We start from the raw sequence: 14,848 nt of genomic DNA on the forward strand, positions 1-14,848 counted from the left end.
ATTCATATACAATACAGTTACTCATTAATGCATATATAAGAAACACATTATACATAAACAATACACTACACTACTGTACAATACAGTACAGTACAGTACAATACAATAGAATACAGTAACCCATAATAAAGAGAAAGACATTACATAAACAATTACCATATAAAAAATTGGTACAAAAGAAGACCTTATCGCCAATGTAGCTATATTAGGCCAATTACCGACAGCTTTTGAACTGCAAGCCAACTGCCAAGTTTCAAACTAGAAGTTAACTGTTTTGAAACTGCAAACCAACTTTAATCCAACTGTTCTGCAAGCGGACTGGGCAGCTATTTGCAGTTGATGCTAGCTGGCAATTCAACTGCAATCCATCTGTATCTTTAAATATCGAAATAAAAAAAAATGATTCATCACTTTAGTAAACTTGTTAGTGCGAAAATGTCAAAATGCACTTTGTTGCAGATAATAAGTACGGCGTGGTCATATTTTACTATATTAAAAACCATTTATAAACCAGCTGAAGAATAATAAAATAATCAGGAAAGATACCTTAGTTTCGTATAATATACTCATTGTAACATGATAAAGTATCTACTAGTAAATCAGTTACGTAACGAGAGCACAGTCATCGTATTAGATGCAAATACGTTTTAGTGTTTAATCATTTTGCACTTTTAATAGATATTTTACTAATCATTATAGTAAGTACTTATTTCTTTTTAATTTCAATCGTCAACATACCTAACTATGCTAATAGATGTAATTCTAAATGGGCTAGTCAGATAGATGTACGTCCATCGCAATAAGAACTGGTGATGATGGTGAGGTTCATCGCCTTCTATGATGATCGAGACTACTATGTTAGTGGTAATGATATGATAAGAGTGATACAATCCATCGTCGACTAAAAGAAACACTTAGGCGTCGTGCAAAAAGTTTTATTTGTTGTAAATATTTTCGCAATGTTATGTAGATCAGTTGGACAAAGGCCTTTAGCATGCCTGTAGGAGTGTAGGTATTAGGTATACATAGAGTCTGATACATCATGACTATATGCTAGTGCATGTGGGTGCAAATCAAAGCTCATCTAACCATGAAGACAACCCATCCTGTACAAAAAAGTTTGGTGAAAATAAATAAAGCTTGCTTTTGAACAATTTTTTTCTTGAACCTATTTATCTTTTTTTTGTTGTAGTATTGCCTGGCTGTAACTTTTCATACCTTTTGTTATTCCGTTATTTTTTTTAAAACAAATTCTACATACATGTTAATTGCATAAGTTGTGCACGTCTGTAATTGGTTCAAACACAAGTACTAGCCTTAAGAAAGTTATATTAATTGTTGTGTGTTTGTACTGTTGATGTGCCTAATAAATAAATAAATAAACAATAACTCGAATTGATGTTAGACTTTTTTTGAAGTGACTTATTGTGGATTTGCCGCAGATGGCATTAATTATTATTACTTGGCCAGACATAAGTGGAGCACTATGGACTCTCATCCGGCACAAAATTTAAGAGGCCTGCGGGTGGCCAGTTAGGCGCGAATCTGGGCTCAGGGCATTGTCTGACAGGATTATATTTGAATAATTTAATTTACTCTAGCGAGTCGATAGCTGTAAGCGCTGAATGAGAGTTCTACTTGATCTTCCCTTCCTCTTTTTCTATGTAGCTTCCCTTCTATGCAATAATATTTTATTTAGCAATAAGGCCGCCTATTGTACTTATGTTTTTATTCGTATGTTTATGTCCTTTGTATATGTCGTTGTGCAATAAAGTATTATTGATTGATTGATTGATTGGTTCTATGATGTGACGTCATGTCTGTGTTATGGCAGTAATTGACCACACATAACAAATTATCTAAAATTTGATCACTTTTTGACGATCTCATGACACGTTGACTGGCTACGATGATTCTAATTTTGTCCTAAAATCGTCACTTGCTTTGATATTGCACGAAATGCACCGCGGCTTGAGGACGCGCGCTATGTTACGATCGCCTAAGAACTTTTCGAAAACAACAGTCTTTCCTTTCCTTTACACGTATAAAGTACCACATAATGAATGAAGTCGCGAGCAAAAGTCAATAATTAATTATTAATTATGTCGTTAAATCTATCCATTACCGTGAATTTTAATTATGTCGAATTATTTGTCTGATAATATTTAAGTATCGTAATAAGAGGGAATTATCAAATAATAATTTGCCAAAAAAATTCGTAGTAAACAGTGTGGTCATTTATATTCGATATCTTTAGGACTTCCTGAGATAATCGGCTCTAAGGGACCAAGATATGAGATGTAAATTACCATTCCTTATCACAAATGCAATTAAAACGTATCTTGATGAATTATTAGATAATCGAAACTTAATTTGTTATTTGCTTACGTGACTAACTTTCGCTCGCGACTTTACACATCTTCTGCATGCCCAAACGTTTTAGAAAAAACTGGAGAATTCTACAAGTTGGACAAAAATCGTTAGACCACAGACTTTATATTTCCCGATTTTAAATTTTCATAGGAGTCATGCATCAAGCCGATTTATGGTTCACCCTATTATGACATACACTTTTAAGCAGATTTTTTGGCACACACATGCCTGGCAAATGTAATTTTTAGCATAAACTCATTTGACTTAAGTACATCAATTCCGCATAATAATACCAGAAAAATCTTCTAATAAATAAGTGGCGAAATAGATGAAAAAAATAATTCTGCATTAAAAAATTGATGAAATATGATGAAAAACAATTTTATGCGAAAAGTACTTATGTTCGGGATTAAAAGAAGAGATTACATTACATTAGAAGGGATAACAGTAATATGCCAGGTGTGTTCCGGGCATTCCAAATTATGCCAATTAGAGGTAACCCATTACCTACCAATTAGTAATAAGCTTTGAAAGTAGGATCAATGCCGTAGAAATGAGGTCTTTGCGTAGCATCTGCGGTGTGAAGTTGAGTGATAGAGTGAGAAACAGTGTGATAAGACAGAGATGTGGTGTAAAAGACGATATAGTGACTAGGATTGAGAAGGGAATGTTAGGTTGGTTTGGACACGTAGAGCGGATGAAGGATAATAGGATTGCAAAAGCGGTATATAAAGCGAAAGTTGATGGTAGGGCTGGCAGAGGAAGACCGAGAAGGACTTATGATGACCAAATTGGAGATGTCCTTAGAAAAGGTTCAATACGATCTACTCTGAACCGGCGTGCGTGTATGAAGCGATTGATGAATGTGGAGGAAGCAAGAGAAGTGTGTCAGGATCGAAGCAAATGGAATTCTATAGTCTCTGCTTACCCCGACGTGAGTTTATGTATGTATGTATGTGTAGTAATAAGCTCGTACAAACATACAAATCACTAGTGTTTAATATGTAAGTACGTATTTGTTATCTCTACTAAGAATGTAATATAAGGAATCAGCGTTACTATTGACGAAAGTGATCGAGTTCGTTTGCAAAATGAAGTTGACTGTCCTACTACTCTTTGTTGCTTCAGGTATGAATCCACCTGTTACCTAATCACCAATACCAACCACTTACGAGTACTTACCTAATTACCAATATCTTGTTTTGTTTAAAGTACATTAATTTTGATTTTTCTTTACGTTGTCATTATGTAACTTAATGTTTATTTAACGATATGATTCTTTTAATATCTAGTATCTAATTAATTGAAATATTTTTTTGCCACTTTTCTGTTTTATACCAAGTCTATTTGTCTAGTAGTGGATTCAATTTGACATAAATATTTTACTATTTTGTAATGTAGCTGTTAATAAAATATTTTTTTATTCCGGGACAGTCTATGGGTCGCCCATAGAAGAAGGGCTTGAAGTTCAAGTACAAAGTGAGGTAGACCTTGGACAAGATGAAGTGGCAAAGCCTTTTGGCGAACTACCGACTGAGGAAAAGACATACCCGCGTTTCATCGAATTCCCTGATGGGGAAGGAAATATGCATACAGTCGATTTAGAGGCAGAGCCAAATATGGAAGCTATTGAAGACTATACAAGGAATCCTAATAACAATGAATATCTTTTGTGGACTAGGTAAAACAATAAATTACATTATTTATATACTTTGGTATAATTATCTATATTCTCTGTATTCTTCATATATATGATCACAGTCAAAGAAGAATGGACTTCTTAATCATTACTAGATTGCTATTTTACTTTTATGATTTTGCTTTTCAGGCGTACCCAAATATTCTCTGAGACGTTAGAGATGAATAACGCGAACTCGATCACGAGGTCTAGTTTCAACCCCAATGTACCAACTGTTGTTATTGTTCACGGCTGGCTAAGTTCTCGGTACACAGATCCCAACCCTACTGTTAGACGAGGTATGTATTTTGACTTACAATAGTTTAGTTTATATCACTCAATTTAACATCTGCGGGGTTAAATTGAGTGATAAAGTGAGAAAAAGCGTGACTAGATGTGGTGTAAAAGAAAATATAGTGACTAAGATTGAGAGAGGAATGTTAAGTTGGTTTGTACACGTAGAGCGGATGAAGGATTATAGGATTACGAAAGCAGTATATAAAGCGAAAGTTGGTGTTAGGGCTGTCAGAGGAAGCCAATTATACAATGATCAAATTGGAGATGTCCTTACAAAGTTCAGTGCGATCTACTCTAAACCGGCGCGCGTGCATGAAACGTTTGATGAATGAAGAGGAAGCAAGGGAAGCGTGTCAGGTTCGAAGCAAATGGAATTTCATAGCCTCTGCTTATCTCGGTGGGCAATAGGCGTAAGTTTATTTATAATATAATTTGAAAAGATAAATGAAATATCAGTTTAAACGGAAATGAACTTAAGCATGTACTGATTAGTAGTCGTCAGAAAAAGGCGATGAACATGAAGCTATTGAGGACTTCAACTGCAATTTATTTATTTATTTATTTATTTATTTATAGCAATGTATTATAATTATACAATTCAATAAAATTACAATCTTTATTATATCTTTTTCTGATTTTTTTTTATTTTCATAATATTTTTAGGATTCTATAACTATTAACTTTCATTTTGCAGCCTACCTTAACAAAGGCAATTTCAACGTAATCACTGTCTGCTGGAGGCGTTTGGCTGCCATGGACTATGCCACTGCTGCTCGTGGGGTCCCCGCTATTGGTAGAGGAGTTGGACAATTCCTCATTTTCCTGAACCGTGTGACTGGCGCTCCATTCGACCAGATGCATCTGGTCGGGTTCAGTTTGGGTGCTCACGTAGTCGGTAACGCTGGAAGGGAGACTGGAGGCCGCGTTGCTCGTGTCACTGGTAAGATTTGTGTATACGCAGAACTATACGCAGAAGTATCAAGGTGTAACTAACGTAAAGAAAGTAATGAGTTCAAAGATTATAATATTTGTTAGGCACTAGTTTATATTGTGTATATAAACTGTATAGTTTATCATCATGCAAGATCTTAAAACCACCCCGAATACCCAAAGTGGATGCTTATCATCTTCGCTTGAATGTACATATTACTTGTTGCCTACAGGTTTGGATCCGGCTGGTCCTCTATGGAACTACAACAGGGAACGACTATCCGCCAGCGATGGTATCTACACCGAGTCCATCCACACTGACGGTGGATTAGGTGGTCTTGGCATTGGATCTGCTATCACTCAGGTTGACTTCTTCCCTAACGGAGGGAACTCTCAACCTGGTTGTCTATTGAACATGTGCAACCACAACCGAGCCTGGGAGCTTTTTGCTGCCTCAGTCACCCACAACCACTTGATTGGCAGAGAATGCACGAGCACCACTCAGATTACGTGGAATACCTGCCGTGGTCAGCAACTGCATCTAGGCAACGACAACTTGAGAAAGACTGGGTAAGACCTTGCCTCTTTTTTGTACGATTATTGTACTAGTCATTTTTTGCAGATCTGAAACATGAAAATTACTATTTTTTAATTAGATTATAGAGATATAGTAATTTTTACACACTTTTTAACTCATGGTGATACGGTTGTTCCTTAATATTTCTTACATTTCTTCATTTCTTACTTTCAGACGCGGCATGTACAGACTGGACACTGGAAGAAATTATCCATATTAAATTATTTTAGACCTGACGATAATATTGACAAATTATGTTTGGCTTCTCGACAAATAAATTGCTAATAAATACTCATCTTGTCTGTTATTAAGCAGTGTTTTTTCATGTATATTCTTAGTAACATTGTTTTGGACTTATGGTTAAAAATTAAAAGAAAACACCTACATTACCTAAATGTGAGATGAAACGATTATATTTGTAACAAGTACAGTTGTTTTTAGAGAATTTTCACTTTTAATAAAAAAATATACTTACGACGAACGAAATGATAACAAATGATAAGGATATCAATCATCACCCATAAATTATAATAAGAAATCGTCTATCATGTTACAAAAGATCTCACAATTCCTCTATCAAATTTTAGGACATGCCTGAGGACACGATAATAGCAGAGCTCTCTAGAAATTTCTGGAAATTTCTAGTTCAGCATCGAAGCTAAAATATAAAAGTATGTTAATGGAAATTCTGAAATTCATCTTTCATATTGTGATGATTTTACAAATGGCCTATAAGAAACTAAACATCACTATTCGGAAGAATTTTATAGAGAAATATACCTACTTTCTTGTTTCATACTTTTAGAACGTGAGCGCAGTCAGGTTTTAGTTTTTAAACATTTATTTTTATTTATAGAAGTACATAGGTATTCTTCAAGGAATCGAGAAGGGGTCGTGTTGCTCTATGGTATTCTTCAATATTCTTTAAACGTAACCTTTAAACAAAGATTTTTGATTTCAAGGCTCCTCTAGATTCGCCAAGAATTCGTCTGCGACGTGTTTAACGCCCTTCGTAGTGTAATACGTAGGTTAATTTCTGATAGAAATATGTCACAAATCACTGTGTGAAGCTAAATCTAGTTGGTTATGGACATTGCAGACTAAATTATTTGATTGTTCAAAAGTAAGATGAATGATTTCGTGCTTTGGTCCCGGCTAATATGTACCCGTATAGTCTAAAAAACAATGAAGGACTTTCCAGGCTACGTTCCTTAAAAACAATATTATAGATGGCGCTGTAAAGATTTTCCTTCGTTTAACCTTCTAATCTTTGTTTTTGGATATAATTTATGACCCTTTTTTACAACCGGGCACAATTACATCTTCCACCCATTGTTATTTTGATCAAAAAAGAGAAGTAATAAAGTAGCAACATAATTCTATACATAATGTGATCCAAATATCAAACAACAATAAAATTATTTTTTTAACATTTAGACCGCCCACTTTTTTGTTATTTTTTTTTTAATATCGTTTAAACTAAAATTGACATAATACATCCCCGATGTGTTTAACGCTTTTTTAGAATAAACATATTTTGAGAATTAAAATTTAAATACTTGGACTTAAAATTATTTATTGATAATAAAAAAGACACGTGTACCCTTCGCGTACATTTTTTATATAAGCAATAAAATATAACAATGTCATTTTTTTCAATGTAGCTCAGATATATCGCATGATCATAATAATCATAAGATGAAAGAGGAGGGTAATAGAAACAATAAAACAATTATATTATATTACTAGGAAATATATACTTTTTATTTCATTTCACAAAATCGCAGTAGTCAGTTTAGTAGAAAGTTTCTTCAGTCAGTCATTACTTAAAACGGGTAGTTTCGGCGGGTGTTGAGACGATATTTGCCAACTCTGAAAAAGTTAATTAAAACATAGTTTTAATACGTTGATACCAATGAAAAAGATAGGTTCAAGTCATTAAAATATTTGATTTGTGAAAACAACCAAAAATATAACATAAAGCCAAAAGCGGAGGAATCGGGCTTATCTTTACATTCAATGGGTTTCAATTAATTATATACAAACTACCTTAACATACCCTTAAGAGGATAAGCACTTTATGTACTTAAATACATAATTCCTAATAATATTGACGGATTACGTTCTACCAAGATAGTACCCCGCTGTAGATTGGAAGACGCTTCAACACATTTGTCTGACAAAGTTCTTAAAACAACCATCAATTGAGTTCTACAATTCAGCTTACATTATGATATACTTAAATATACACTAAAGGCAAAAATCACTAAATAAAATAAATAAAGATCTTTACCCCCACTTCCTCAGGTCGCTGTTGCCCATTCTGTGTTCAGGTCCATTGCAGTTGTTCCAAGTGATCTGCCAGGCATTGTCGCACTGGCGACCGATGAGATGGTTGTGAGTAACGGTGGCAGCGAACAATTCCCAAGCACGGTTGTGATCGCAGATGCCAGTGAGGCACCCAGGCTGTGACTTTCCACCGTTGGGGAAGAAGTCAGCGTTGCCAATAGCATCGCCGATGCCAAGACCGAGGTAGCCACCGTCAGTGTGGATACCTTCGACGTATCTGGCATCGTTTTGGTTGATCTTGTTGCTGTTGTATACCCATAGAGGTCCAGCGGGGTCAAGACCTGACAAAAGATGATGGTTGGAATAGAAAAGAGTGATATAATTACTTTGAAAAGAAATATAGAATATTTTCTTGATTAAAGCTGATTTATAATAAGTTTAAGTTGTGACATGCATGGTCATTGGTTAGGGATAAAAAACTTTATATTTTTTTAACGAATACCAGTTGATGAGACTTCTTCAATATTCCCGAAACTATGTACGGAATATTTTATGGTATCATAGTTAAGTAGCTAATGCTATCTGAGATAAGTCCGTTCAAAATATTACACTTACCAGTAACTCTGGAAACTCTTCCGCCAAGTTCTCTACCAGCATTTCCAACCAAATGAGAGCCCAAACTGAATCCAACAAGGTGCATGGAATCGAAAGGAGCTCCAGTGGTTCGGTGGAGGAAGTTGAGGAACTGGCCCAAGCCTCTGCCGACTGCAGGGACACCGAGAACAGCTGTTACGTAGTCAGACATGGCAAGTCGTCTCCATTCAATGATGATGACGTTGGCATCGGCTATTCCCAGGTAAGCTGGAAGAAAAAATAACATTATCATAAATTATCCTCGTAAGCTTTTTCCCCTTCGATAGACTGAGAGGAGTCTTATGCCCATCATTTAGTTTCATAGGATTGTTGTTTAGGTTATGTATGTATATTCTAATTGACCTTTGACAGGTATCTATTTTCAAATATTTTTCATTTATGTCTTTAAATATGTGTCGTATTAATATGGCTTTACTGATAGTCTACGAAATCACATAATAATTTACATAATTTTCATAATTATGTATTTTTTTTAATAGACACTTCATATGAACAACCGCGTTTTACACAAACACTACACATTAACGTTATCGTACGCGCGGAACTTTGTGAGTGACATCTGAGGGCTGTCATTACTTACGTAGGTAGTACTGTTAAAAAAACTTTTATAATCATCTGTTAATGCTTATTTATTTATTAACTACACAAATCATAATCATTTTTTGTTATTTTTTCATTAGAATATAAATAAATATTGACGTAAAGAATCATGGAACTAATTATTTGCCTAGGTTCAATTTTATTTTTATTACCATATTTTGACGAACAATTACCATGAAAAATAATTTCTGTGAGACCAAATTTTAATATTTGAATCGGACGAAAGAATGTTGGCGTCCAATTTAAGAAATTGAATATTATAAACTAAAGTGATAAAAAAATAAGACCCACGGTCCGCGCGCAGCCTTCACGACTCAAGACTGATGTATGTCCGAGGCAAGCTAAGGTAAACCTAGCTCAAACGCTCTGGGGCCTGTTTAATAAAACTTACAATTGTAAATTACAATGACAATTTGATTTACATTGCGGAGTATGTGATCACGAATATTTTGCAGTTTCATATTAGCTACGCAATGAACATCAAATTGTCGTTGTAATTTACAAGTTTTATTAAACAGGCCCCTGGTATGTAGCGGAGAGTTGCCGTTCTACACGTAGTATTATTCCTTATTCTATGCTTTTAGGCAACTGTACCTACATACCACCCTGCTGGACTTTACCAGATTTAGGGGTTCAAAAAAGATATTTACCGTCTCTGATGACAGGGTTCAAAGAGCTTTTCTGGTTGCTCAACCACCCGTGAGCGACGACCATGGTAGGCAAATTGCGGTTGAAGTTGGAGCTGGTGATAGAGTTGGCATTGTTCATCACCAGGGTCTGGGGGTTTCGAGGGTTTCGTCTGTAATTGTAACGATGAAACAGTTAAACGATCATAATAATATTAAGTACTGACAATCGGATTCAATCAACTACCGATAGCGATGAATGAAGGCAAAGACGATAAACTTAGCCAAACTGACATCTAATACATATAAACTACGGTGTTTAATAATTCACTCAACAAAGGTTTGCGGAAATCCTTCTAATACAAACAAGGTTTCATGATGGATGAAATAATACTTGTCTTTGATCTCTCAAAATAGGATGGTAAGATACATCCCCAGTGTTTCATTAAGTAAAATTTTTGAATATTCCAATTGAATGTTTCCAAATCTAATAAAGGTCACATATTGCGTAAGTAACTGAATTGGGATTTTGCTTTGGTAACTGATAGACTAATGATCAAAGTATCTGGAGCACCTTTTTTTTTGACGTGACTTATTGTAGATTTGCCGCAGATGGCATTAACTAGTTGGCCGGACAAATGGGGAGCGCTGAAGGCTCTCACCCGGTACAACGTTTAAGGCAACAGGCCTGAGGGTGCCCAGTTGGGCGCGAACCTCGGCTCAGGGCGTCGTCTGAGAGGAAAAATATTTGAAAGAATTAATCGACCCTAGTGGGTCGATAGCGATAAGCGCTGAATGAGGGAACTGGAGCACCGAAATTGATAAATCCCATTTCAAATGCTGGAAAATGAAATGTTCTATGTGCATGATGTAGAAGGATAATAATAAAAAAGTTGTTTGTTTCACTGGAAGCGTACATAATTTTGTGCGTTCATAAATAAGTGTTGAGACGAGATGTAAAATCATATTTTAGCGTTAGAAAGTGCTGGCAGGTAATTTTAAATTTAGAATTCGGAATATTAAAAAATATCTAAGCACGTTCATGCATTTTGAAATGGCGCCAACGAAACATTTGTGGTCGACAGTATATTTTTTCTTGCACCACGAACACTTCGGTTCAACATTTTAAAAACATCAACACCGCAACTTTGATTTAGAGGTATAAGGCGACCTATATCGTCTAAAATCGTGTAAGAAACGACTTTAGCGAACGTTTAGACCAAATATGTCATATAAATATAATCTATTATTTTAAATATAAACCTAATATAATAATCCTTCTAATACTTACTTAAATAATATTTGAGATTGCATTTGTCTCAAAAACTCACGAGATATATAAAATTGGTTGGGTGTGAAATAAAAAGAAAATTTTATTTTAACTTTGTAAATGGGCGTCTTTCTTATCAGAAGTCTGTTTATAAGATCTGACAAAACTCGTATTTAATCGAATTTTAAGACCTTATTATAAGTAAAACACGTCAATAAATATAAGTTTAAAAACTAAAAACGGGCTACGGCAAAATCAAAATCATGACAAAGTATGAAACAAGAAAATATTTCTATGAAAATCTTCCGAAAATTGAAGTTTTAAAGTTAACCGTGGTCAAATGCCAATCTTTCATAAGATTTTGCTTACCACGTCGAACGACCACACATCATCATAAGCCGTACGACGCCCACTGCTGGGCATAGGCCTCCCCAAACGTCCTTTTATTAGTCTTTAAAGTCAAATCTTCTTTTATTTAACGTGTGTCTGGTATCGGGGTTATAAATGAGCCGCCAAAGGTCCCTAACATGTACAAACCACGTATGATGTCAAATAAGTTAATGCGACATGGTTCTAAAGAACTGGACGCTTGGAACTTAGACTTACCTTGTGTACAATAGATACAAATTGTTGGCAGGGTTTCTCGTGATTTCATTGAGGAGTTCGTAGTCAGGTTCGGCCTCCAGGTCTACATCCTGCATGTTTCCGTCGCCATCTGGGAACTGGATGTATCGAGGATATGGGCTATGATCCAAAGTCCTTAAATCGTCCGCCGGTGCAGCGGCGGCTAAACCTGAAAGTGGTTTGCGGGTCAAATAAACATGCTTGAACAAAAAATGACAAGTTTGAAATAAACAATAACAATCTTCTTCTATCGTGTGGGTTGTGAGGTGGAGTACCAACCTCATCAACCCTGGTGTCAGGGTTACTATTGAGCCGCCAGAGGCATGGCTCATGTTACGACTACTTACTTACATCAGTAAGTAGTAACCGGGACCATCGGCTTAACGTGCCTTCCGAAGCACGGATCATCTTACTTTTTGGACAATCAGGTGATCAGCCTGTAATGTCCTAACCAAACTAGGGATCACAAAGTGATTTTTGTGATATGTCCCCACCGGGATTCGAACCCGGGACCTCCGGATCGTGAGCCCAACGCTCAACCACTAGACCACGGAGGCCGTTAATAACAATAATGGCCTAAGAATAAAACATCTTTGAACGGCACACTCTATATTCCATTCATTATTCAACTTTTTTTTTGTTTTGTTCTTTTTATGTTTCTTTTGTATCTTTTTTATTTGTGTAACTTTCATTTTATTTTCGTCCTCTAATAATAAATACTTTATTTCTTTTCATTCGAAGGACTCTACTACTAAAGACTACATCTGTAATTTAGGGATATGAATAAGTAGATATTGTTATTTTTGGTATCTTAGGTTTGTTTATTAACAAAGAGTAGCGAATCATAACTAATAATTCCTGTTAATTCGGTGTTCCTTGACATCTATTATTTATTTTTATATGCACAAGTATTCCCATGCTGCACTATCCCGCTATATTACTTAATATTCAATATCTCCTATAATTAAAGGTTGCCTGGAAGAGATTGCTACTTAGCAATAAGGCCGCCTATTGTACTAATTCTATTTCTCTTTTGTTTTATATTTTGTTTTTTCCTGTTTGTGCAATAAAGTATTTGTTATGTTGTTATGTTATGTTACTATACCAACGCGCACTGGAGCAGCGTGCGCCACACCCCCTCCAGTATAATGATAAATACGTCCCATTTATGCATTTATGCGTTGGGCTCACAATCTGGAGGTCTAGGTTCGATTTCCAATGGGGACATTGGCGAAATCACTTTGTGAGACTGTCCTTTGTTTGATATGGACATTCCAGGCTTGAATCACCTGATTGCCCGTAAAAGTAAGATGATTCCGTACTTTGGAAGGTACGCTAGGCCGTTGGTCCCGGGATACTAGCCCAAACACCTCCACTAACCCGCAGTGGAGCAGCGTGGTGGAGTATGCTCCGTACCCAGTCCGGTTGATTGAGAGGAGGCCTGTGCCCAGCAGTGGGACGTGTATAGGTTGTTTATGTATGTATGTTTTTGGTAGCAAGCAATATCCGAATCATGGCACTTTCGGTACAAAAAAAAATGTTTAGAATAAAATAACATACCCAATACGGCAACGGATAACAGCAGGAGTAACTTCATTTTGGAAAGCGTCTGACACAAAATACCGTCGATGCATTGTCTTTATATTCTAATTAGCTACTATCGCAATTCACAGGGTTTGCCTGCACAATATTTTAATTACACGTATTTCACACCAGTTACATATTTTTTATATCTTTTTTTTTCACAGAGAGATTGTGTTATTTTAAGGTTTTTTGTTTCTAATTGATCGATTCTATTAATTTATTGGGTCGATTGTTTTGGGAGATACGCTGCTCCTTTGCCACCATATGGTTCATCAAATCTATCGAAGGACTTCATATCAACAGTGGTTGCAAGTTGTTATTGATTATTTGTGGATCTGCCTACCCATTTAGGGATTGCGGGCTTGAGTTTATATGTGTTTTCTTTAACTAGAGTGTAAGTAAGAAGTACGCTCCAGTGACGTACCCAGGTACAGTCATGAGCAATATAATGTACCCACTTTAGGACTGTCGCACTACCATATTTGACATTTAGTGAGACTTACAGTTCATTTGTCATAAAAGTTAATGTGACATGGTACCAAAGTGTATCATATTAATGCTCGTGACCGTACTATTATGTGTAACATTGTGTTCTCCACCCTCGACGCTGGCATAATTATTATCATTATTATTTATTTCTTTAAAAAATATATTATTCTGTTCTTATTAAATTTCTGGATCCAATCATCTACAGAAATTTTTGGCGACTCAATAACTCTAACATTAGATAACTGTATTGACCCCGAGTTCTGGGAATGGAACCAAAGACATAACTTCAAACCATTTGCAATTAACTATTTGACAGAGATGTAACAATACAATATGAAATATGTATTATATGGTAGTTAATCATTTAAAGATAATTATCCCATATTTTTTTAATTATAAACATTTTTATTTTATTTCTACAAAATAACAATGCGATTTTTATCTGAAATACGGGCGGCCATGATTTAGCTTCGTGTAACGTCAAAATAAAATAAAAAACTATCTGTCAGGTTTCAAGTTATAATGTTTGACAGTTCCTTTGTTTATTGAGATGTGACGTCACTGGGCAAAATGTCACGTGACCAAGCGTTTTCGCGCGGAATTTGAAATTAATGAATAAATATGTTTTTTTTTTCTTATTATATAAAGTTTGTTAGAGAAAATAAAATATTTAAAGAGGTGTAAAATAAGCGTTTGTAATTTTTAAAATACTCATCCGAAAACTGTCAAGTACTCAATTGTATGACAGAAGTAACAACAAACAAAATTACTAGATGTATTTTTTTTCGTTATAATGCTATCAAAATACTAATTCCCAGTGAGGCTAAATCTTATCTTGTAGGATTTAAAATCGAAGC

The 14,848-nt window shown here is 35.4% G+C and overlaps 2 protein-coding genes across 2 annotated transcripts; one reads left to right on the forward strand and one right to left on the reverse strand.

The window, feature by feature from the left end:
- Positions 1-3,448: 3,448 nt before the first annotated feature.
- Positions 3,449-6,150, forward strand: LOC126370981 (pancreatic triacylglycerol lipase-like). The gene is made up of 6 exons (XM_050016165.1): positions 3,449-3,501; positions 3,808-4,054; positions 4,202-4,350; positions 5,043-5,288; positions 5,512-5,848; positions 6,030-6,150. Exons 1-6 carry the CDS (start codon positions 3,465-3,467, stop codon positions 6,073-6,075), a joined length of 1,062 nt encoding a protein of 353 aa, XP_049872122.1. The 5' UTR covers positions 3,449-3,464; the 3' UTR covers positions 6,076-6,150.
- A 1,437-nt stretch (positions 6,151-7,587) lies between these two features.
- LOC126370984 (pancreatic lipase-related protein 2-like) lies at positions 7,588-13,553 on the reverse strand. The gene is made up of 6 exons (XM_050016169.1): positions 13,479-13,553; positions 11,901-12,087; positions 10,049-10,197; positions 8,760-9,005; positions 8,149-8,485; positions 7,588-7,727 (listed from the first exon to the last, which is right to left on the reverse strand). Exons 1-6 carry the CDS (start codon positions 13,513-13,515, stop codon positions 7,682-7,684), a joined length of 1,002 nt encoding a protein of 333 aa, XP_049872126.1. The 5' UTR covers positions 13,516-13,553; the 3' UTR covers positions 7,588-7,681.
- Between the last annotated feature and the right edge of the window lie 1,295 nt (positions 13,554-14,848).

The sequence above is a fragment of the Pectinophora gossypiella genome, chromosome 11 (assembly GCF_024362695.1).
Source record: "Pectinophora gossypiella chromosome 11, ilPecGoss1.1, whole genome shotgun sequence".
Classification (NCBI taxonomy): domain Eukaryota; kingdom Metazoa; phylum Arthropoda; class Insecta; order Lepidoptera; family Gelechiidae; genus Pectinophora; species Pectinophora gossypiella.